The 22,202-nt window shown below is 46.1% G+C and overlaps 3 protein-coding genes across 3 annotated transcripts in view; all 3 read right to left on the bottom strand.

Moving 5' to 3' along the window:
• Positions 1-672: 672 nt before the first annotated feature.
• LOC138166982 (zinc finger protein 425-like) lies at positions 673-8,106 on the bottom strand. Its single transcript, XM_069095467.1, has 4 exons — positions 7,946-8,106; positions 7,042-7,168; positions 4,724-4,882; positions 673-2,806 (listed from the first exon to the last, which is right to left on the bottom strand). Exons 1-4 carry the CDS (start codon positions 7,967-7,969, stop codon positions 1,473-1,475), a joined length of 1,644 nt encoding a protein of 547 aa, XP_068951568.1. The 5' UTR covers positions 7,970-8,106; the 3' UTR covers positions 673-1,472.
• Positions 8,107-10,311: 2,205 nt separating this feature from the next.
• Positions 10,312-22,202, bottom strand: part of LOC138166899 (zinc finger protein 420-like) — a 48,471-nt gene continuing 36,580 nt past the window's right edge. Inside the window, exon 11 of the mRNA XM_069095388.1 lies at positions 10,312-11,700. Coding sequence (XP_068951489.1) covers positions 11,064-11,700 — 637 coding nt within the window. The 3' untranslated portion in view covers positions 10,312-11,063. The remainder of the gene's footprint in view (positions 11,701-22,202) is intronic.
• Positions 15,483-22,009, bottom strand: LOC138166980 (zinc finger protein 783-like). The gene is made up of 3 exons (XM_069095463.1): positions 21,713-22,009; positions 16,452-16,578; positions 15,483-15,864 (listed from the first exon to the last, which is right to left on the bottom strand). The coding sequence occupies exons 1-3, from the start codon at positions 21,734-21,736 to the stop codon at positions 15,776-15,778; spliced, it is 240 nt and encodes a 79-aa protein (XP_068951564.1). The 5' UTR covers positions 21,737-22,009; the 3' UTR covers positions 15,483-15,775.

The following is a 22,202-nucleotide window of genomic DNA, read 5'->3' as shown; positions in this document are numbered from 1 at the left end:
TGGAAAAGGTGGGTCCCTGCAGAGTAAGGAGCCTCTATCCAGTGATCTCCAAGACTAAACATGGTGCAATTAATTCCTGATTAATGTCTTTATGGAAAAATCTAGGAAAGGTTTAACGGGCAATTCAAGATACTACATCCTCTACCTAGGGCGGGAGCTGTAGATGTAGCATACACAGCTATCTTTGCACAGAGGAGGCACTCAGTAGACATGGGTCATACTAAATGAAAAAGGTCCGCAGGGCCAGGAGAGGTCTTCTAGTTTGGCTTCAGATCCAAGCAATTTTCCTGCCCGAAGGAAAGTGTGTCTTCTGAGTTCTGGCCCTTTTAAGGCCCTAAGTATTTATTTTTTAAATTTTTCCTAAGTATTTCTTACAAAAGGCTACTGATGGGTCCATTATGAATTCACACTAACTGCAACTGGGACCTGACTACAGGGAAGCAACTTTTGTTAATTTCTTATTAATTGGCAATTGTTACTAAGGTTCTGACCCCCCTTTTTCTATCCCTCTACCTGACCAGGAGTGATAAGGGCTTTTCAGACTTCATGAACCATTGCAATCATCAGGGGCTTAGTATATCTGGGATCCCTACCAGTGATGTGTTCCTGTCTGGTGAAACTGCAGAGTGAATACTGGGTCAGTTGTCTTCACTATTCACTATGCAGACCAGCTTTGATTCCAGAATGACTCCATTTATTATTGCTGTCATTGATGAACTACATTAAAGAAACAGACTTGCCAGCTGTGCTCATGCCTGCAAAACCTCTCAAAGGATTAACTGGTGAAATCAGGACCATGTTCTGCTGGGTCAATAGGATAGGCAGAGAGCTTATCACTCCATCCTTTTTTAACTCAGAATGGCAGGGGAAAATCTTCTACTACATATCTATGGACCTTTCCCTGTTTTTCAATGAGGCTTCAATCCAATCAGGATCGGTCCTCAGTATCTGAGGGACAACATCTCAGGTCTTAAATGGTACTACAGGAAGAGTGAGGCAGAGAAGAGATGGTGCCTAAGATATGCCAGGTACTGTGCTAAACACTTTAGAAATATTATCTGATCCTCCCAGTGACCTGTGCCATGGATGCTGTTACCATCCTCATTTTAGAGTTGAAGAAAATGAGCCAGAGGTTAAGTGACTTGTCACATAACTAGTGTCTAAAGCCAGATCTGAATGTAGGTCTTCCTGACTCTAGGCCTAGGGCTCTATCCACTGCTTTACCCAGCTGCCTTTGGTGGGCCCAAACTTTTAGCAATGAAGTCTGACTAACCCTTTTCCTGATTTCTTCCTATCAATCTTGTCTGTCTACTATGAAGACAGCTCAGCTGGCCACTGAAGGAATCGAGATCTGGGTTCTACTTCTGCTTCTGCTACTTACTAGCTGTGCAACATTTGGGCAAGATGTTGTCTTAGCTGTAAGATGAGTGGCATGCTGGATGATGATTTCTAAAGTCCTCAAATCCCAGAATCTATGAGCTCCAATCTTCCTCTATTAGCCTAAAGAGCTGGCCTGGTTTTGCTTTCCCAGGGTCATGCAGGTCACTGGGGGGCTTCTCCCTGGTGTGAACTCTGATGTGGGTACTGAGCCTGGACTGGTGAATGAAGCCCTTGCCACATTCACTGCAGGAGAATGGTCTCTCCTTATGGTGTAAGCGCTGGTGGTAATTCAGGCCACTCTTCAGGCGGAAGCTGCTGCCACACTCAGGGCACTGAAAGGGTTTCTCCCCACTGTGGACTCGAAAGTGCTCAGTCAGTTTATACTGGTGAGTGAAGCCTCTACCACATTCCCCACAGGAGAATGGCCGATCCTTGCTGTGCACACGTTGGTGGACCTTGAGGGTTCCCTGAAGGCGGAAGGTCTTGTCACACTGGGGACATTGGAAGGGCTTCTCACCTGTGTGTATTCTGAGGTGCTCTGTGAGGTGGAACTGCCTCGTGAAGCCTTTGCCACATTCACTGCAAGAGAAAGGCCAAGCCCCACTGTGTGTGCGCTGATGGGCTTTTAGAACTGCCTTTAGACGGAAACTAGTGTTGCACTCGGGGCACTGGAAGGGGCTGTCCCCGCTGTGTGCTCTCCTGTGATCAATGAGCTTAGATTTCTGAGTGAAGCCCTTGCCACACTCCAAGCTGAAGAGGGGCCTCTCCCCGTTATGTAGGAGCTGGTGGGTCTTCAGGAGACCTTTCTTGGGGAAACTCCTGCTGCACTTGGGGCAGGAGGACTTTTTGCCCTTGTGAAATCGGGTGTGTTCCGTGAGCTGGGTGAGGTCCTGGACAAATGCTCCCTCTCTTCTGTATAGGCCCTCTTCTGCCTTTGTGTGATTCTTCAAGCAGAAGTCCTTTTCGTTGTTCTCATTCCGTGGCAAGTGCCTTGGCCAGCCCTGCATGCTCTGGTGCTGCTGGAAAACAGATTGCTGCCTGAAAGTCTTCTTGCCCTTTGGGCACTGGTGCAGCTGGCCTTTGGAGTGGCTTCTTCGGTGTTTCACCAGATGTCCCTGTAGGCAGAAGCCGTTACTGCAGTCAGGACACGGGCAGATGCTCTGCCTTGTGGGGATTTTCTGGAAGGAAGGGGATCCTTCAGTTTTGTGGTTCAAGTCTTTCTTGTTCAAGTTGGAATCCTTAATGCTGTGGACTTTTGAAGCTAAAGACTGTGAATCTTGGTTACGCGGTCTCCTTAAGGAAGAGCCTTGCTGACCATGTGTAGAGGAAACTTGTCTTCTTTCTCCTAATAATTCAGAGAAGTCCTGATTTCGAAGACCACAAAAATAGTGATTTTCTTTTTGTGAACTCACAGATCCCTGGTCCTCTGGAATTGAAAACAGAAGTCCAGTCATTATACATTCTAAGTGTTTTGTGGCAGAGAACTTCGATCTGGACAATCCTCCCTGAGTCCCACTTTTGGGGCATCTGTCAATCTGTTCCCCAAATGGCTTTTCTTCAAAAGATTTCTGATTCCATGGATGTGAGCACTCTCACTCTCTCTCCTAACACAAAGCAATCCCTTCACTCCCTCTGTCCCTCCCTGGAAAGGTACCTTCCAACATGATCATCTGGCAGCCAGCCTTCTGCAGAGATGTCTTTTGAAGTTAGCTAGGTGGTTCTCAAGTCAATTGTATATTACTAGGTAAGTATATCACTCAATGCCAGGTTGGTAGGATCTTCTAGACAGAGGTGGGGAACCCTGCAGCCTTGAGGCCACATGTAGCCCTCTAGGTCCTCAACTTTGGTCCTCTGATTGAATTCAAACTTCAAAGAACAAATCCCCTAAATAAAAGGATTTGTTTTGTAAAACTTGGACTCAATCAAAAGGCCGTACCCAAGGACCTAGAAGGCCACATGTGGCCTTGAGTTCCCCACCCCTGTTAGAACATATGCTCAGCTGACCTAGCCTTTCAGGTTAGGTCAGTATACTGCAAGGTCAGCCATATACTACAATAAGGTATCTCTCAAAGGAGGACTTCAGTCTTCACTAACATAACCAAAAATAACTAGACTGCTGAGGCTCAGCTGAAATATGACAGACATACCTATGCAGAGAACAGTAAAGTAATAAAAGAATACATGTGGCTGTTAACAAGACCTGACTGTGATACAGATTCAACCAGAGGAGGCAAGGAAGAGAAGAAATCAGACTGGTAAGCTGTGTATTCACTGTCTATTGCAGGGCACAGAGAAGGTACTTAATAAATGCTTGTAGAACCAAAGTGTTGAATCCCTGTTACATTTTCTCCAGTCTAACTAATCTAAGTTCTCAAGAGGTGAGGCAGGGGAGTTTGCGGACCATGTTCATCTACCATCTGCATACAGCCCCCAAATGGATTATTGATAGAAGCAAGATATTGAGGGATATGGATCTTCATGAAGGGGAAATACTAGCCTAAGAAATGACTTCAAGGAATCCCCAAGGAACATAGCTGGACTTTCTAAGGTACTTTTTTTTTTTTAAGCAATCAAGGTTAAGTAACTTGCTCAAGGTTACACAGCCAGTTATTTCTGGGTGGGTGCTAAGTGTCTGAGCCCGGGATTCGATCTCCAGGTCATCCTGACACTAGAGCCGGTGCTCTTACTCGCTGCGCTACCTGGCCGCCCCTAAGGTACTCTTATAATGTAAATAGATGGGCCAGTGAACATGGAAAATGATGTTCCCAAATTAAAAACCAGGAAAGGAGGAAAAAAATATGGCAATCAGGAATGAATAGCCACATCTTCCCTACCTTCTCTCAGATTCTGAGGTCTCTTAATTTAATCATAACCTAAGAAAAGGCCCATTCAAGTTTGCTGTTTTCTTCAATTTCTGACCAGAATACAGGGTTCTTTGATTTGCTTAGTCTTGCAGTAAATATGAACTGCTAGGCTTCCACCTCCTCATCTGAAAGATGACCATTTGACGAGAATCAAATTATTCTAATAATAATTGCCAGCATAACACAGGCAAGTGTTCTGGAAACCACAGAATGTTATATTGAAAACTGTTGTGATAAGGCAAAAGATAGGTTCTAATCTTGGAAGACAGCTCATCTATGGGTTCAGTTGCAGAAGACAGTTCCCAGTATGACAGGGAAGTCTTTTGGGGTCTCTATGGGCGCTCTTGAAGTCTATCTAGTGTCTATTTAGACACCAAACCCCAGCTCAGCCCAACATGAGGGGAAAATGTAAGTCTCGGAACCAGGAGAATATCGACATGCTCTCTTTAGTTTTACTGCCTTCATCCTTTCTCACTCACCCCCAAACAGCTGCCCCTCTGTGCTCTTCGAATGAAGACACTCATCAGCTCTGCTGGTAACTGCCAGGTCTTTTCTCTCCAAGTTTCCCAGATCTCTGATGAATGGCTCTTGCCCCTGTTCAATCCAGGTGATCAAGTCTGGTTTGGGAATGGCACAGCCTGCACAGAGCCCACAAAGAAGGAAGCATGTTTACTTAAATTGAATGCCCTTGAATTGAAAAGCATGTTGACAGTGATTCCATTACACCTGATTTCCTAGGAGAACAAGAGAAATGTTTGGCAATATGGGGAAAATTTTTAAAACAGGTCTCTGGGGTATCCCACCCTAACACTGTGCTCTTCAACCTATTTGAATTCCCAGCCTGACTTCTCATGCTCTTAACTCCTTGAAATGTGCTACATGGTACATTTTTGAGGGGTTTCAAGCATATGATTTCATTGGTAGGAGGGAATTACTAGTGTGGAAACTCCTTTCTCTGATGCAAATCACCATGCATTCTGTAACTTAACCTTAGAGGGTTTCCTAGGGCACAGGAATAAAGTCACTTGCCCATGGTCACATAGCCAATGTATGGAAGATTCAGGATGATTTGAAACCAAGTTGTTTTGAATCTTAAGACAGTCTTTCATTCCACAGACCATGCTGGCCCCGCCCACCCTCCCCCCCCCCCATGGTATAGAGTGGCTTAACAAGTACATTAAAATTTCGAGCTGATCCTCCTGGTTGAGTGTGTGTGTGGTGTGAGAAAATACCTCCTAGGCATAGTGTAGACTTCAGGCAACCATAATAAATCTAAAGTTTAACAAAAAGAATTGAACACAATTATGTCATATGCAGAGGCTGGAACACATAGGCCCCCAAGAGGAGTAGGTATTTAATCTTACTAGGCATGCAACAGAGGGTTCTTGAATTTGACTGAAGAAATATGAGAGCCCTGAGAGAGAAGTAAAGAGATAAGAGAAAAGAGAACCTCTGACCCTCTGATCATGAGGGTGATAAACTCACAGATAGCGTTCTAAAACACAGACAGGAAAAGGTTTGAACACCCTGACTGCTATACAATATTTCATTTCTAATACACCTATATCTATAGGGGATATACACATTATATAGTACACATATGTGTGAGCAAGTAGAGATAAACATATCTTAATATTACATATATTGTATATAATGTATATGTGCATACATGAATGGATATACACATTATAGATAATTTAACACACAATTGTGTGTGTGCATGAATGAAATAATTACACATTAAGTATGAATAGAATGGAATAATAACACATTATATATAATGTAATCTTGCATACGCAAGTAGATATATACATTATATACTATATATAACATATATGTATTCACTAGTGGTGATATATATTATAAATAACATACAATAATTCATCTGTTTGGGAGAGCTGATAAAGTGGAAAAAGTGCCAGGCCTAGAGTAAAAGACACATTTTCCTGAGTTCAAATTTGGCCTTGGACACTTACTAGCCGTGTGACACTGGGCAAGTCACTTAACCCTGTTTGCCTAGTTTTCTCATGTGTAAAATGAGCTGGAGAAGGAAATGGCAAATCATTCCAGTATCTCTGCCAGGAAAACCCCAAATGGGGTTATGAAGAGTTGCATATGACTGAAAAATCACTGAACAACAGCAAAATGTGTCTATCCACTTAAATATAACATACACATAATGTGTTTATGTATGCACAAGTGGATATACACATTATATGAATATTGTAAATATGTGTATGCATGCACAATGGGTATAGACATCCTATATATCACATTTAACATATATAATGTGTATGTGTACCTGAGTGTAAAGATAAATGAATACTGAATATAATATATAGTGTATCTATGTATACATCAGTGGATAGACACACATATAACATGTAAACAATGTCCATCTACTTATGTATTACATATAATATACACATGTGTTTACACACAAGTGGATTACACATTACACACACACACACAGTTTCTTGAGAGCAGGAACTGTTTTATTTTTGTATCCCATCACCTAGTACCTTGCCTTGGCACATGCCTTCACATCAGACCCGAGGATGGCCTTGAGAGTATCTAGTGAACTTCACAACTGCCTCCTGGCAGTACAGATGACTAAGCCATATTAGACATTCTCACGTACCAGTTTCAGTCTCTCAAGTAATGAAGGCCCTAGCAAAACTACAATATTAAAAACCATCTTTTGGGTTTTCTTGGTGAAGGTGCCGCCAGGACAGTGGGGAGCAGCATCTGACTATGCAAGCTCCCCCTGCCTCCGAGACCTCCCACGGCCTCTTACCCAGGAAGACCAAAGTCTCGTAATTGGACTTCATGATGTTCTTGTAGAGGTCCTTCTGCCAGTCCTGCAGCTCCCTCCATTCTGGCTCTGAGAAATACAAGGCCACATCATCGAAGGTCACAGGCATCTGCAAGCACAGGCAGGACAGCGTCACTCAGACTGGCCTCACTACCCAGTCCCAGGCCGCCTCCCGGAGCAGGCGGGCCACGAGCGATGCCCCCAAGGTCTTTTCAGCTTTTTCACAGGGGGGCCCGTGTTTCTCCAAGAGAAAGCCACGACAGCGTCTTCCAGGAGAGCGGGCTTCTGGTCCCGGTCAAATACGACACTAGGTGGCACATCTTGCCTAGGTACAAACTCAGGGAAAAGGGACCAGCAGGCTGCTCTCACTGCGTTACTCGGCCCGGCTCGGGCCAGGGCCGCTGCTGGGAGGAAGGGCGGGCGGAGGAACGCGGACACCGTCGGGGTGCTAACCCCGGCCCAGTGGAGCGGGCTCACCTGCCTCCCCATTTCTGGCTCAGCGGGCCTGCCACTTCGCGTTACACAAATGGCTCCTGACCCCCGAGGTCGCGGCCGGCCGCTCCCAGTCAGGCCGGCCCCGCACGGTCCCCTCCTCGCGGGGAGCGCTTCAGCCCGGTATCCCCCGGCCCCTCAGGGCTCCCGAGCCGAGCGGGCGGGGCCGGCCTGGCGCGGAGCAGGCGCGTGGTGCGCACGCACGAGGGCTCATGCCTCCGAGCCTCGGCTCCGTCCGTGATGCGTAGTCACGGCACCGCAGGGCTGCCCGGGAGCTACGTGTGACAGACTCGGCAAACTTCAAATCGCCTCGTCCGAGACTTACGGATGCCCCAGCCCCCACCCCTTGTCCCACCTCTGGGAGGCCTGGGCCCCGGATGGGGGCCGCTCTTACCCGAGCAGGCGCCCCTGGGGCCATGGCCTCCTAGACTCCTCCGGCCGGGAGCCCCGAGCTAGAGACCCATCACGCTGTCCGGACCGCCCCCCACCCCAGGTCTGAACCACGACCTGCATCCGGGAAACACGCCCGCCTGCCTCGGGGAAAGCCCGCCCCTCCAGCCCGCGCTCCGCCCCCACAGCGCCGCCTGCGGGCGGGCGGGGGAACGCCTCTCCCTGCCCCGCCCCCCTACCCTGGTTTCTCTCCGTCCCGCCCAGCCCCTCCTGCCCGGGCTTCTCTCAGTCCCGCCCTGCCACGCCCCCTTCGGGTTTCCCAGCCTGGTAGCCGTCCCCTCTCCCCCACCTTGGCTCAGTGACCTCTCTCCCTCCCTCCTCTAGAGGGAGGAGCGGGCCTCCCGGTTTCCAGCTGCGGCGAGGCGGCTCTCTTCCAGATCCCCGGCCGCTCCGCCCTCCACGCACGTGTTTTCCCGCCACCTTGGCGGTTTTCTCCCGGTCTCCCGCGGTCCTCTCCCCGCCCCTCGGATCCGTTCCTTGCAGCCCTGACCCTTTGCTGGCCATGGCACGCACGGTTTAATTCGGTTGAAAACATTTACTAAGCGCCGGTGTTGGAAGCATGAAGTTACTTAGCTCCCGGAGGGGGCGGGGTGCTCACGTAACGTTTACTTGTAACTGAGTTGACCCAACGCGGCAGACGTGCCTGTGCTGGGGCCGCGGAGAAGATTCTTTGACTGGTGGGGTAGAGGGGGGAAGAGGGGACTGCCCCTGGTAGTAAGTGGGTGAGCAGTGAGGGCAACTTCCCTTAAGCAGTGTGGTAGCAAAGGGAAGGTTATATGAGGCTGCGGGACTGGGTCTCACAGATCGTGGTCTAGACCTGAATAAGGGAAAGTTAGGTGGAAGGCCGTGGGTGAGGAGGCGGGGGAGCTCACCCCGGGCGTTAATCTCAGCACCTCGAAAAGCGAGTCCAGATGCCCTCCCCAGCTGCTTCACCCCCTGGAGCCATGCACCACCGCCTACCCACCACGGGCGTCCTGCTCTCGAGTGCCTCCCCACCCCTGCTTTTCACTTCGTGCTCTGGACACCAAGATTCAGCCGCGGCGCCCGGGAGTGGTGTGACAATCCGCAGCTCTTGGGCTCTCCTCTTAATCCGGACCGCCACGCCAAAGCTTCCTTCCTCGGCCGTGGCTGTGGATCCGTGTTGTAGGGCAGGGACTGCCTCATGTTTTCGTCTCCCCATTGCCAAGCCCAGTTCCTGGCACATAATAGACATTTAATAAATATTTGCTGATCAACGAACATATATTGGGGCTTGAAGAGTATATGAAGCCACCACTCAAGATAAATGCTTGCAGAGCAGTAGTTAAAATACAATGGGAGGAAGATAATTTGAATTTGTCTTGGGACCTGGCAACAGGATTTTGGAATTTTCTCCAGAAACACTCACTGTCCCAAAAGCAGGGACAAAATGGACTGTTAAAATGATGGGCAGCTGGGGAGATTTAGGAGGGTGCAGGAAGACAGGTCATGGGCCTTAAGGACAACCAGGAGTAGTCACTGCAGTATCCGAAGGAGGGGAATGATGTGATAAAATGGTGCCTGAGAAAAATGGATCATGCAGCTCCATTCTGAAGGGCTAGTCCAGGAGAGATTTAAGGCAGAGATGAGATGAGAGCTGGCTGGTATCTACTATCTTGAGCCTGTGATGTGCACTAAGTTTGTTGAAAGGCCTGGTTCCATAAATACTATGAATGAATTGTGAATGCAATGTTAATTTCATTTTCACATGATTTTCAGTTGTTTGATTGATCCTGACCACAAACTTGTGCAGTAGGTCAGCAGGTATTACTATTTATATTGTAGGTGAGGGAATTGAAGTTCTAAGGTTAAATGCCTGTGGTCCTAGAGTGAACAAGGTAAACTAAGTGATTCAAACTCATGCCTCTCCAACTTCAAATCCAGTGTCTTTTTCTCATCTCATTCCTCCCCCATTGCAAAAAACCTAATTTCCTCAAAATTACTCTTGTGGAAATGTTTGTTCTTTTTCACCAGCCATGTTGGAGAACCTTCCTTGTCCATTTTTTTGCCTGAAATGTTTCCTATGTTCCTTTTCAGTGCAGCTCAGAGTAATCCAGTGCTTCCCAGACAAACCTTACTGGGTGTCCTCTGGACCCTTTGTGTCCATGGTGATGACAGAAGGGGGTTCTGCCACACTCACTTGTGATTATTGATGTTTATTTTCCTTGGGCTGGGAAAGCAGGGCCTAGCTCCTGTTTCCCCTCTTCCCCTGCTCATTGTAGGGAATTTTTCTCAAGTTGAGGAGATTTTGGGTAGGTGTTACAGAACTCACTGACTCTTCATAAAAACCAATCATCTCAAACTCAGAGATGTTTTATTTACCATTGTGTCATTTACAAAACTACAGCAAAAAACAAAAACAACTTCAGCAATCAATGCTTCAAATACAATTGTATTCATTCAAGACTATGTTCTACAAGGGCTTCAAAGTGCCTATGTGGCCATCAGCCTTCTCTGTGCAGGTCTGAGGTGGGCAGGAGGGGTTCCTGGCCCTGTCAAACTATTCTATATTCAGGCTTCTCTCTCACACTTTTAAGGGGAACTTCTTTGGTTTTTAGGGAGCACTAAGTGAAAAGGGATTTTCCAATAGAAAAGATACTGTGACATTTGAAGAGGTGATAACCTCTTCAGAGCTAGCTTATGAGGCATATAAGAACACCAGTCTCACTTTTAGTTACACTTAGTTTTTGAAAAAAAAAAACAACAAAAAATCCAGCATCATAGTTTGATCACCAACTCTATTGGCCAGACTTCCCTGAATAGTTGAAGAGCTGCCTTATGAACAAGGAACTTAACTTCTGCTTGGCTCCAGAAAGAACTGAAAACTAGGTGGAAGTTATGAGGAGCCTGATTCTAGTGCAATCCAAGTAAGAACTTCCCAGCAATCAGAACTATCCCAGACCGAATATAGCCTGCCTCATGAGGTAGTAAATTTCCTGTTACTAGAGGTGCTCCAGCAGAGGTCTAAAGACCACTAGTCAAAGATGTTGTAGAGAGCTTGGAGCATATTTGATATTCACCCCTTGTATGCTAGAGATTTTGTTTTAACTCCAATCTAGGTCCGTGAGTCCATACAGCAAGCACTTGTAATGCTGTTTCTTGGTATGTACCTTAATGTGGGCTGTAAGCTTGGACTGCTTGGGGAATGCCTTATCACACTCACTGCAGCAGAATGACCTGGCTTTGCTGTGTATTCGCAAGTGACCCTTCATGTCTGCTTTCAGGCGAAAGGTCTTGCCACACTCCGGACACTCAAAGGGCTTCTCCCCTGTGTGCAATCTGATGTGCTCAGTGAGATGACAATGTTTGGTGAAGCCCTTACCGCATTCACTGCAGGAGAAAGGCCGTTCCCCGCTGTGTATACGCTGGTGGGCCTTCATGTCAGCTTTCACTCGGAAGCTCTTGTCACACTCTGGACACTGGAAGGGCCTCTCCCCCGTGTGCAGGGGCAGGTGCCTTAGCAGATGCCCCTTCTGGTGGAAGCTCTTGTCACACTCTGGGCACTGGAAGGGCCTCTCCCCCGTGTGTAGGCGCTGGTGCCTGAGCAGTCGGTCCTTCCGGCCATAGTTCTTGTTGCATTCAGTGCAGAAGAAGGGCTTCTTTTCTCTGTGTACCCTGATGTGATTGGCTAGTTGAGATTTGTGGGTGAAGCCCTTGTTACACTCACTACAGCGGAATGGTAAGAGCCAAGATGAGTTCTGGTTTTGAAGGTTTTCCTGCTCTTTTGAACTCAAAGATCTAGAATTCCCTGGAATTAAAAACAAAAAATCCCAATAATATTCATGGCTGTGCCATGTTAAGAACTAAGGAACTTTACTTTATAAACATATATTTCATATATGTGTATACACACACTCCCAATTTCAAGGGGATATTGTGTCAATAAAAGGGTAGACTCCAAATAATACTTTGTAAAAGAATTTATGCCTTTATAAAGCACTATATAAATGTAAGGCCTGATATTTTTGGAAGCAAATTAACTCCTCTATGTCTTTAGTAAAGTTAGATACTGACTCTGAGCTGTCCTAAAAATCCAAAATTTCATTGCTGGAGATGCTCTTGCTTTGCCTCTAAATTCATTCTTTCATTTCATTATCACGACTGTGGTACAGACTGCTGAGACTCTTTTCTTTACTCCCAATCCCTCATTACATGTGACAAAGTTAAAGATTAGAATCCATCTGTCCAGTAATGTCAAGCCCTGTGAGTCCACAGATTCCTCTCTGGAAGGCAGTCAGTCATATGAATGAAAATACTCTGGAAGGTTTGGGTACATCGTGGCTACATCTTCCCTAGTTTTTGATGTGACTCATGGAGATCAGACAGGGGAACTCAGGGAGAGTGTTAATCTCAAAAATTCTATTACAACGTTCAAGGAAAGTTTGCAGGAAGATCTTCCTCTGGAAGAATGGTGGGTCTCTAGGACTTTATACATACCACCTCATGTGAGTCTACCTCACAGCAAGTCTGTGAGGTAATGCTTTATGTGTCGTGCAAGCACTGCCATCCTCACTTCACAGATGAAAGTTAAGATGAGCTAGACATGGCTCAGATTAAATGGATTGTGGTCATTGGTACAGGTGGGAGGTTAACTCAAGCTATACTCAGTTTGGTGTGCTCCTTTCACAATACCATGGTGCTTTTCTTATGGACTTTGAGGAAAAAAAAGGGATCAGGAGAAACTACCTTGTTACATTCTCCTTCCTTTGCAGATTCAAAGTTGACAATTCAATTTTGCTCCTGAGCCAAAGTCCGTTAAAATGATTTTTCCTCAGATTCTTACTGATCTGGAACAAATGTTTCTAGCAAAAACACTATGGCTATGACAGGTGGATTACCGTTGGGAAAGGAAATCAGATGCTTAAGGACTTGTCTCTTGTGAGGAATAATATCGTAGCCACCCCTGCTCCCCATTTTTATTACAGACATGTCATTTATTTTAGTCAACCAAAAGCGGAAGGTCGAAATTCCACTGACAGTTGAAAAGAACTATGTGTCTTTTCCTTCCTGCCTTGGTAGAGCTAACTAGGAAATCCGTGCTTCTTCACCCTGGAGCAGGGTCTTGTTTTAGTGATCTAGTTCCTGTTTTATTTAGCCACTGGAAGGCAACAGCAAAAAAGGAGCAAGACATTTTTTATCATGATATTACAAATTTGACTCCCTAACTCGTGACAGATTTCTTTTTCAGAGGCTAGACTTTCAGATTTCTGAAACAAGAAAAACAGGACAGGACTCCTGTCTGTATGACATATGTGACATGAAGTTGTTTGGGGTCCGGAGCTCTGGACAGCTGATCTCTTTACCTGCCCCCTTGAAGCCAAGCCCTGCCCTGACACCAAACCCCAGCTCAGCTGGACATGAATCTGAAAGTTTCATCCTCAGTTTCACTCCTTTGACCTCTTCTCACTCACCAGAAAACAGCTGCCCCTGTGTGCTCTTCCCAATGGTCAGCTTTCTTGTGTCTGAGTGTCCGCTATCTCTGATGAATGGCTCTTCTCCTCGTTCAATCTGTGTTATCAAGTATGGTTTGGCAATGGCATAGCCTGAACAAAGGCCACAAAATAGCAGTTAAGTTTATTTTTCTTAAGATCCCTAGAAGCACAAGTTTTGGGGACACCTATAATAAATGGGCACTCCATGGTGTTATAAGAGAATGATTGTCAGCATCCTAGCATTAGGTTCCTAGCGTGTGCACAACCTATCTGGCTCTAAGATGCCCATGACTTAAGTTCTTCACATCTCTTAAAGTGCAGTATTTGTATGGTGATTAAATTGTAATTGTTTTTTGAGTTCCTTGATAGCCACTTGAGTTGACTCGAGAGAGACATGGAGCCTGTCATAAAAACAACGTCTGAATGACTGTGCCTTGAAAACAAGTGATTCTAGGTAAAATGTTCCCTAGTGTTCTTGGTGATAAGTTTCCATTACCATCTGGCTCAAACAGATAGACTGTCCTGCTTGGAGTTAAGGGGCTGTCCCAAATCAAGTCATATTTATATGTCTTAAAGTCTACAGAGACCTTATGAGATGGATAGAGCAAATGTTATTATTCTCATTTTAAACAAAAATAAATTGAAATGCAAAGGGATGAAGTTACTTGCTTGTAGTCATATTAAGTACAGGGAATGAGATACTTACCGTGCACCAGGCACTGTGCTAAGCACTGAAGACACAAAAGAAAGGCAAAAGACAGACCTGCCCTCAAGCTCACAGCCCACTTTGGGAGGCAACACCCAGAGAACCATGCACAAGCAGGACATACAGCCGATAAGTCAGTGATGATCACCTGAGGGAAGGCACTGGCATTAAGGGGGGTTAGGAAACGGTTCCTGTAGAAGGTGGTATTTTAGCTGAGACTTGAAGGAAGCCGAGAAGCCAGGAAGCAGATATGAGAAGGAAAAGCATCCCTGGCATAGGTGATAGGCAGTAAAAATACCTTATTTATAGTCAGGTGATGGAGTGTGTTGGTCAAGAAAGAGCAAGGAGGCAAGTGCTACTGGACCATGGAGTATGCAGGAGTGAGTAAGGTATGAGAAGATTGAAAAGGCTGGGTTATAATGGGCTTTGAATATTAAACTATGGATATCCACTATGCCAGGTTGTCTTCAAGTCTGACCAAGTCAACCTTCTTAAGTTTCAAATGCAGTAAGACGGTGTTGCATAGGGGAAGTTGGATGTACAGAGTTTGCTGTAGTCCAGGTTTTCAACTTAAGTCCTTTAAACCTAGCTTTCATTCTGACCACTCTGCTGAAACTGGTCCCCATGAAGGTCACTGGTTAAAATCATCAGCCACTACTCATTTCACCTTCTCTTTGGGGTCTTTGCAGACTTCAGCAATCAAACCTTTTTTGAAGATTCCTTGACCAACCTCCTCTAGGAAGTATTTCCTCACCCTGGAGTTTCCCCCTCTTCTGAACACTGCAGCTTTACAGCTGGTAGTGCTGGCTTCACCTCATGACAACTCTTGCATTGCTGAATTTATTTCTTGTACTATAATGCAGAAGAAAGTGTGGCAGATTGGACAGAGTGCTGGGTAGGGAAGTCCCAAGAGTCAGAACCTGTCACTGACACTATCTGAAGAGCCAGGGGCAAGTTAACCTCTCCCCAACTGGAAGTTTTGGTACCAAAGGCAAGGGGGATGGGCAGAGGGCTGGATTTGGAGGTATAAGTCACACTAGCTATGGGAATCTGAGCAATTCTCTAATGTTTATCTCATGTATTTCCACATCTTCACAAAATCTCAGCTCTTTCCTATTATTTACACATGTATATTTGTATCCTATGCGGTCTGCTTACGTTTTAGGTTTTTTTCAAAGAGAATACTAGTTCTTGGAGAGTTAACAGGTTGTATGTTTTACACTAATAAGTTAAGAGAAGAAAAGCGACCTAGAGCAGGAGTGTTGAAACTCATAGAAACAGATCCTAGCTGGCAAAACACTGACTTAGAAAACCACAAATTAACATTATCTATGTAGTGTTGTATTTTTATTTTGTTAAACATTTCCCAATTACATTTTAAGCTGGCTCCCCAGTGGCAGTATGTTTAATACCACTTGAAAGAACTGAGCAGGTCCAGAGAACTGGACCTGGAGTCAGGAAGATCTGGGTTCAAGTTCTCTCTTTCTTTTTCTCCCTCCTCCCCCATGTCTAGCTGCACATGTACATTACACACATTTCTATGTATTTTCCACAAAATTGAATGTAGTGCTCCATACAGTAGGGATATATTTGTCAGCCATATAAAGTTAATTTTCCTTTATGCCACATAGTAAAGCAGAAGGCTTCTGTAAAATTCTGGTTGCTGTTTTTTGACAGAAAGGGTCCCAAAATTTAGAAGATATAAAGCTGTTAAAAGGAAAAAAATGAGGAGATGCACTTCAGGATGGAAAACTTGAGTTGTCATTTGTTCTTGTAGGTATTCGTGAGATATTTATAGAACTGAAAAGGAGATGATGACTCCAAATGAGAAAAGTGAGGTAACTAAGATTGGCCTGAGACTCCACTCTTGAGGGTGAGTACCATTAGCCAAGCAAAACGCAGACACCACAAAAAATAAGAGAAAAATGCTGTAGGGAGGATATTTTACTTGATAGGATGGACCTGGCTTGGTGACAAGTTAGACCAGCATCACAGCCCGAGCATGTACAGTGACCTACACTTCCAATTTCTAGGCAGTCTTTGTCAATATTGATAGCATATATTATATGTTACAGTTTCACTTTTGTCCTTGTATTTCTAGCACCTGCCACCTTAATATATATATATATATATATATATATCGAACTGAACTGAACCAAAGTATTACCCAAATTGAAGGACTACCTATCTATATGCATTAAGATTTAAGCACTCAAGCTAGATGACTTTTTGAGGTCTTTTCCAATATCTTATTCTATAAGACAACCTCAAATGTTCTCATGAAAATACCTTACCTAGTGAGACCAAGGTCTCATAGTTGGTCTTCACTACATCCTTGTAAAGTTCCTTCTGCCACTCCTCCAAGGTCCTCCACTCTTCCTCCGTGAAATACATGGTCACATCGTCAAATGTCACAGCAACCTGGAAACACAGGCATGAAACATATTTACCTTCACTCTTTGCCATTAACTCAGAAACAGCTTTTTCTTAAATTCCATTTTTATATCTTTCATTTTTCTGTTGCTTTTATTTCTGAAAATAGTCCTCCTTTTTCCTACTCAGTAAACTATTCCATGTAACAAAGAAAAAGGATTAAAAAAAGCAGCTCAGCAAAACCAACCAACAAATGAAGAAATGAAAAAGCATTTAGTAAGTGCTTATGCTATGGCAGGCATGGTGTTAAGCACTAAGGATAAGAGTGCAGAGAACCGACTTTCTCCTAGGGGAGGACAACACATAAGGGCACTGGTGGACAGGGAGGGGTGTTTTAGTAGGGAAAATCACACAGATGGTGAGTCATAGGGTAATTGATTGATATAGTTCCAATCAAGAGTGCAGGACTCCAAGGCGGTTGGGGGTGTTGGGTCCAAGGCAAGAGGGCAGTGTAACAGGAAAATGGCAATGGTATCCAACACCATGACACTCACAGTCCTCTACTCTGAAAAGAGGGGAGAGGGGTGGGATTTTCCCAATACTTCTTTGGGGTCATTATAATTTAGTTTTTAAAAAATTCTTTCCATTTAAGTTGTTACCATTGTGTATATTGTTTTCATGCTTCTGCTTATTTCACTGCATCAGTTCAGAAATCTTTCAATTTCATTCCTTTCACATATGGTGGATGTAACAGACTGATTCCCACAGGATGTATTTTTATCATTTTAAAGTTAACTTTGACTGTAGCCCACAAGAAGTCTTGGGTGTAAATACATCTTCCAAAAAACCAAGTGTTCTTTTTTCAAATGTAGTAATAATGCTGCTGGAAGATACTCAAATGAAGTGATTTACATTCTGAAAAAATCTGAGACCTGTTATCCCATGGAGACAAAATTTCCCAGGGATATCCTGAGATATCATTTCTTCATATCTGTTTCCTCATCTATAAAATGAGGCAGTTGTACTATGAAATCTTCAATGTTCCTTTTTGGCTCTAAAATACAAAAAATTCTACTCTGATGTCTCACTCTGCTCCTTTCTATCAAGCCCAACCCAGGCCCAGGCCCCAGATAATAACGCTCTTGCCATCTGACCTCCTGCCCTGGCCACCTCAGCACAAGACACTGGTTTATGCTTTACTGAAAATACTGAGACCATCTACCCCAAACCCCTCTATGTTGTACATATTAAAGTCCCTACAATATCACACCCATTCTCTCCTCCTTTGCTCTAGTGCCAAGGCCAAGGCCTCTATTGTTACAACCTCCCCTCTGTGCTCTTTGGGAGCTTATTCCTTCAATCCTTCTCATTCTCTTATTTTTGGTCTCTCCTTATCTTCTGGTTCCTCCTCTGCTGCCTACATTTACATCTTGTTTATGTTTAGAAAAGAAACTTGATCCTACCATCTCCTCACACTAGTCCTCTATCTTTCTTTCCTTCTATAGCCAGTTCCTAGGAGCTTTCTGCCTTTTCTCACTGCCTCTGCTTCCTTGCCTCCTATCCATTTCTCCACCTCACCATTTGACTCATCCTGTTCTTGACTGCCACATCTTTCCTGAGTTCCCAGCCTCTTGGCCTACATGCAGCATCAGCACCTGATGAGATGCCCTCGCCTTTGGTGGTTGTCATGACACTGCTCTTCTGGTTAGCCCCCTTTTTTTCTAACCACTCCTCAGTCTCTTTGCAGGGTTGTTTTCCAAGTTCTGGCCCATAAGTGTGAGAGTATTTTAGGTTTTAGACCCAAGCATTTCTCATGCTACAATCTCTTACTGATCTCATCAGTTTGCATATGTCAACTCTCTTTTTCATACAGATAATTTCCCAATCTACATATACAACCCTCCTATCTCTCCAGAGCCCTCGTTCCATATTATCTGCTTGCAGGGGATCTCCACTTGGATAGTTCATGGGTATCTCAAACTCAGCATGTTTAGGACTTGTTATCTTTTCCCCAAACCTACTCTTCCTTATATTTCTATGACCATTCTTCCAGAAAACCTAGGTATTCAATGTTGGAGCCACCCCTGACTCTTCACTATTCCTCATTCGCCGATTATTTAATTAGTCACCAAGTTCTCTGTGGTAAGTAAGATGAACAGAATGGTCCCCTTCCCTTATTCAGTAGCAATCCAATCTTTCTAACATGTTGATGACAGACAATAAAATAAAAACAACAAACATTTAAAGTTATGGGAGGGTCCATTAGGGAGCCGGATACAATTCAAGTACTGTGAAAGACTGACCCATACAGACAGCAAGAAAATGGAATAGAAATAAAAGTATTTTGGAAAGGGAATAATTAAATCTGAACAAATTCAGGATAGAAGATGTCACTTTATCCTTCTGATGAAGAGGACCCACAGATTTATAAAATGGATTAATAATTTTCAAGCATAAAAGTTGTGGGAGTCAATTTTTGTTCTTTTAAAGGGGAAAAAAGTCTCTGAAAAAGATCTCAGTACTTTCCAAGAGCCCATGACAAACAACTTAGCTGGACTGCTTCTCTTAAAATCCCAAATCATGGTTCGTTAAAGCCTGAAACATGGTTCTGCTCTAATAGGAATTCTATTTCCTTCACTGTTATATATACCGATTCACTTTTCAGTGTGGGCAGTGTTTACCTGAGGAATTCATAATTCTCATGTTCAACGTTGAGTCATTTATTGTTCTCATATTTAAGTAGCCTACTACCTAAAAAACTCCAGTAGCCCCCTATTACCTCTAGGATGAAATATTAAGTTCTCTGTTTGGCATGTAAACTTCTTCATAACATGTCCCCTTCCCATCATTTCCATTTTCATACACATTACTCATCTCCTGGCACTCTGAAGTGCTGTTCTTCACAAAGGATGTTCCATGTCCCATCTCCATGCCTTTATGTCGACTGTGCCCCTGCCTGGAATGCTCTCCTTCATCAATTCTGCCTTTGGATCCCTGGCTTCCTTCAAAATTCAGCTTAAGCATCTATCTTCTGGGGGAGACTTTTCCTGTTTCTACCCTGAGACGCCAAACACCAGTTGCGAATGCCTTCTCCTTTAAAGTTATCCAGTAGCTTGTATATGCGTATGTTTGTGTGTTCATTGTCTCCTCTGTTAGAATATAAGTTCCTTGAGGGCAGGGACTGTTTCACTTTTGTCTTTGTACCCCCAGTGCTTAGCAGAGTGTGGGCACCTGAAAAGCAAATAGTGAAATACTTGATTGACTTTGAAAGGCAGTCTCTGAAGGTGGCAGACAAGATAGGGAGCAGGTAGGGGTGGCTAGGTGGTGCAGTGAATACAGCACCAGCCCTGGAGTCAGGAGGACCTGAGTTCAAATCTGCCTCAGACACTTAACACTTACTATCATGTTACCTTGGGCAAGTCTCTTAACCCCAACTGCCTTCCAAAAAGCAAAAAAAAAAAAAAAAAAAGATAGGGAGCAGGCAGGGAGAGACCAAGATGGGCAGCAGGGTCCAGGAAGGCTTCTTGAGTAGGTGAATCTTGAGCTGGAGGAAGCTCGACTGGGAGATGAATGGCCCAGTATCCCTGGCATCAGAACTTGTGGATTGACAAGCACCAATCACACTCTAGTCTGAACCACATGGACAATGTGCTTGGGCAAGGTGTGGGCCACCACCTGAGAACCGCCCACTGCCTAAGTCCTCAATGCTGCTTCCACTGTACTTTGGGGGGGGGGAACATCACTTTTAGGGACCCCTATGCTGCTGCCCTGAGGAGCCTGCTTTGGTGTTTCTGAAACCATAGACCCAGGCTTATTTCAAAGTCAGGTAGTTACTAAGTAGCTGGGGAGAACAGGGGGGGGTGGGGGGGGGGAGTGAACCCGAAAATGCAATGGAGAGTGAGGAGTATTAAAGCTCCCCCACCTAAACCAGGTTCCACTCAAACTGGCAGCTGATGTTCCCTTCACATACCATTCTACCTTGGCCTTGACACCATTAGGCCGTTTTCCATGTGTGGAACATTCCTTAGCCTTGTACTCATCCATAACTTTCCTATATTCTGGTTTTGTTTTGAGCAAGAATGCCAAAGTCCATGGAATTAGTTCTCCAGTAACTTGTCTACTCGCTGATATTCAGAAAAGAATCTCATAATAAAGTACTAAGTTAACTCATCATTAAAAAACTTGGGTGATTCTTGGCACCTTCTACCACTTGGGTAAGTTGGGGCTTGATCAAGTCAGGATATTATCTACCCCCAGTATTATCTGGGGGATACCACCAATCTAGAGCCCGGCCTCTGATGGGCATTCTCCTAACAGAGGCCAACTCCAGCTAATGCACGCTGCTTTCCCTCGGAAGATGAGGCTTTTTTTTTTGCCTGCGCTGATACTGATGATCAGAGCTTCACTGACCCTTGTTTGTTCTTGGGACAGACCTGAGAGACTCCCGGCTGGGGGCGGCCTACGCGGCGCATTCTGCTCCACACACACTTTTTAATAAAATATATAAATTACAGCGCGATCCTGTCGGCGGCTTCCCGGCTTTTCGAGGGAAGACCTTTTTCTGTGTCAGTTTCTGCCTCCCCTTGCACAGAGTAGGCACTTAATAAATGCGCATCCCTAAGATCCCTCTAGGAGGGAGGAAACCTCGGGTTTCTCACCCGCGGAAGGGGGCGGGCCGATGACTTGGTTTATTTCCGCGGCTCCAACGGCCAAGAAAATTTCTCCCCACGTGGGCCTCGCCGCCCCGGCAAAGTTGGTTTGGGGCGGCCAGGCCCACGCAGGAGGCCGGCAGCAAGCTTTCCCCAAAGTCCCTTCCCTCCCATTCCCTGGGCAGCTGCCAGCGTCCGCCCGGCTCTGCCCTCCCGGCCCGAAGCTTTGGGTCAGGGGGTGGGCCTCTGGGTCGGGGAGGCCGGAGTTCAAATCCCGCTCTGCCGCCGGCTCTCTGGGCCTTGGTTTCCCCTTCTGTAACATGAGAGAGGTGTGGCCTCTACGGCTTCTCCCAGGTCCCTCCCAGCTCGTATCTGGGGCCCGTGGGTGCCGGGCCCACGAGCCGGAGGCTGTCCCTCCCGCAGGCTGCAGGTCCCCCCGCCCCCCGCGAGCTCCGCCTCCCTCCCGCCTCTGGTCCAGGGCCTCCTGCCCCGCCTCTGAGGCCCGGCCCCGGGCGGGCGGGGGCCGGTCTTACCGGAGCAGGCACCCCCGGGGCCATGGCCTCTTCGTCTCCTCCGACCCGGAGCCGGGTATCCGGAGGGCCCAGAGCGGCTCTGTGCTCGCTCAGTCCACCCCGCCGGCTCCAAGCGCCGGGAGCCGGGCTGCACCTGGGACACGCTCCCCGCCGGCCGAGGGGAGGGGCCGCCCTTCCCCGCCTCGAGACCCCTCACCCCTCCGCCCTCACAGCGCTCCCTGCGGCCGGAGGGGAAGCGCCCCTGAGAAGGACTCCGCCCCGCCCCTTCGGTCCGGGCTCCTGTCGGCTAATGCCCCTCCAGCCCGGGCTTCTCTCGGCCCCGCCCCTCCCCGCTCCTCCTGCCCCCCCCCCCCCTCGGCTCCGCCCCTTCTGCCCGGGCTCCTGTCGGCTCCGCCCCTCCAGCCCGGGCTTCTTTCGGCTCCGCCCCCCCACCCCGCCTTCTCTTGACCCTTCCTCTCCTTTTCGGGCCTCTCCCGGCCCCGCCCCTCAT

This window comes from Petaurus breviceps, unplaced genomic scaffold (assembly GCF_028583685.1).
Source record: "Petaurus breviceps papuanus isolate PSGF00001 unplaced genomic scaffold, PetGlider_PUasm1.0 227, whole genome shotgun sequence".
Lineage (NCBI taxonomy): Eukaryota > Metazoa > Chordata > Mammalia > Diprotodontia > Petauridae > Petaurus > Petaurus breviceps.
Note: the sequence above shows the minus strand (reverse complement) of the source record. Positions and strands in the feature narration are given on the sequence as shown.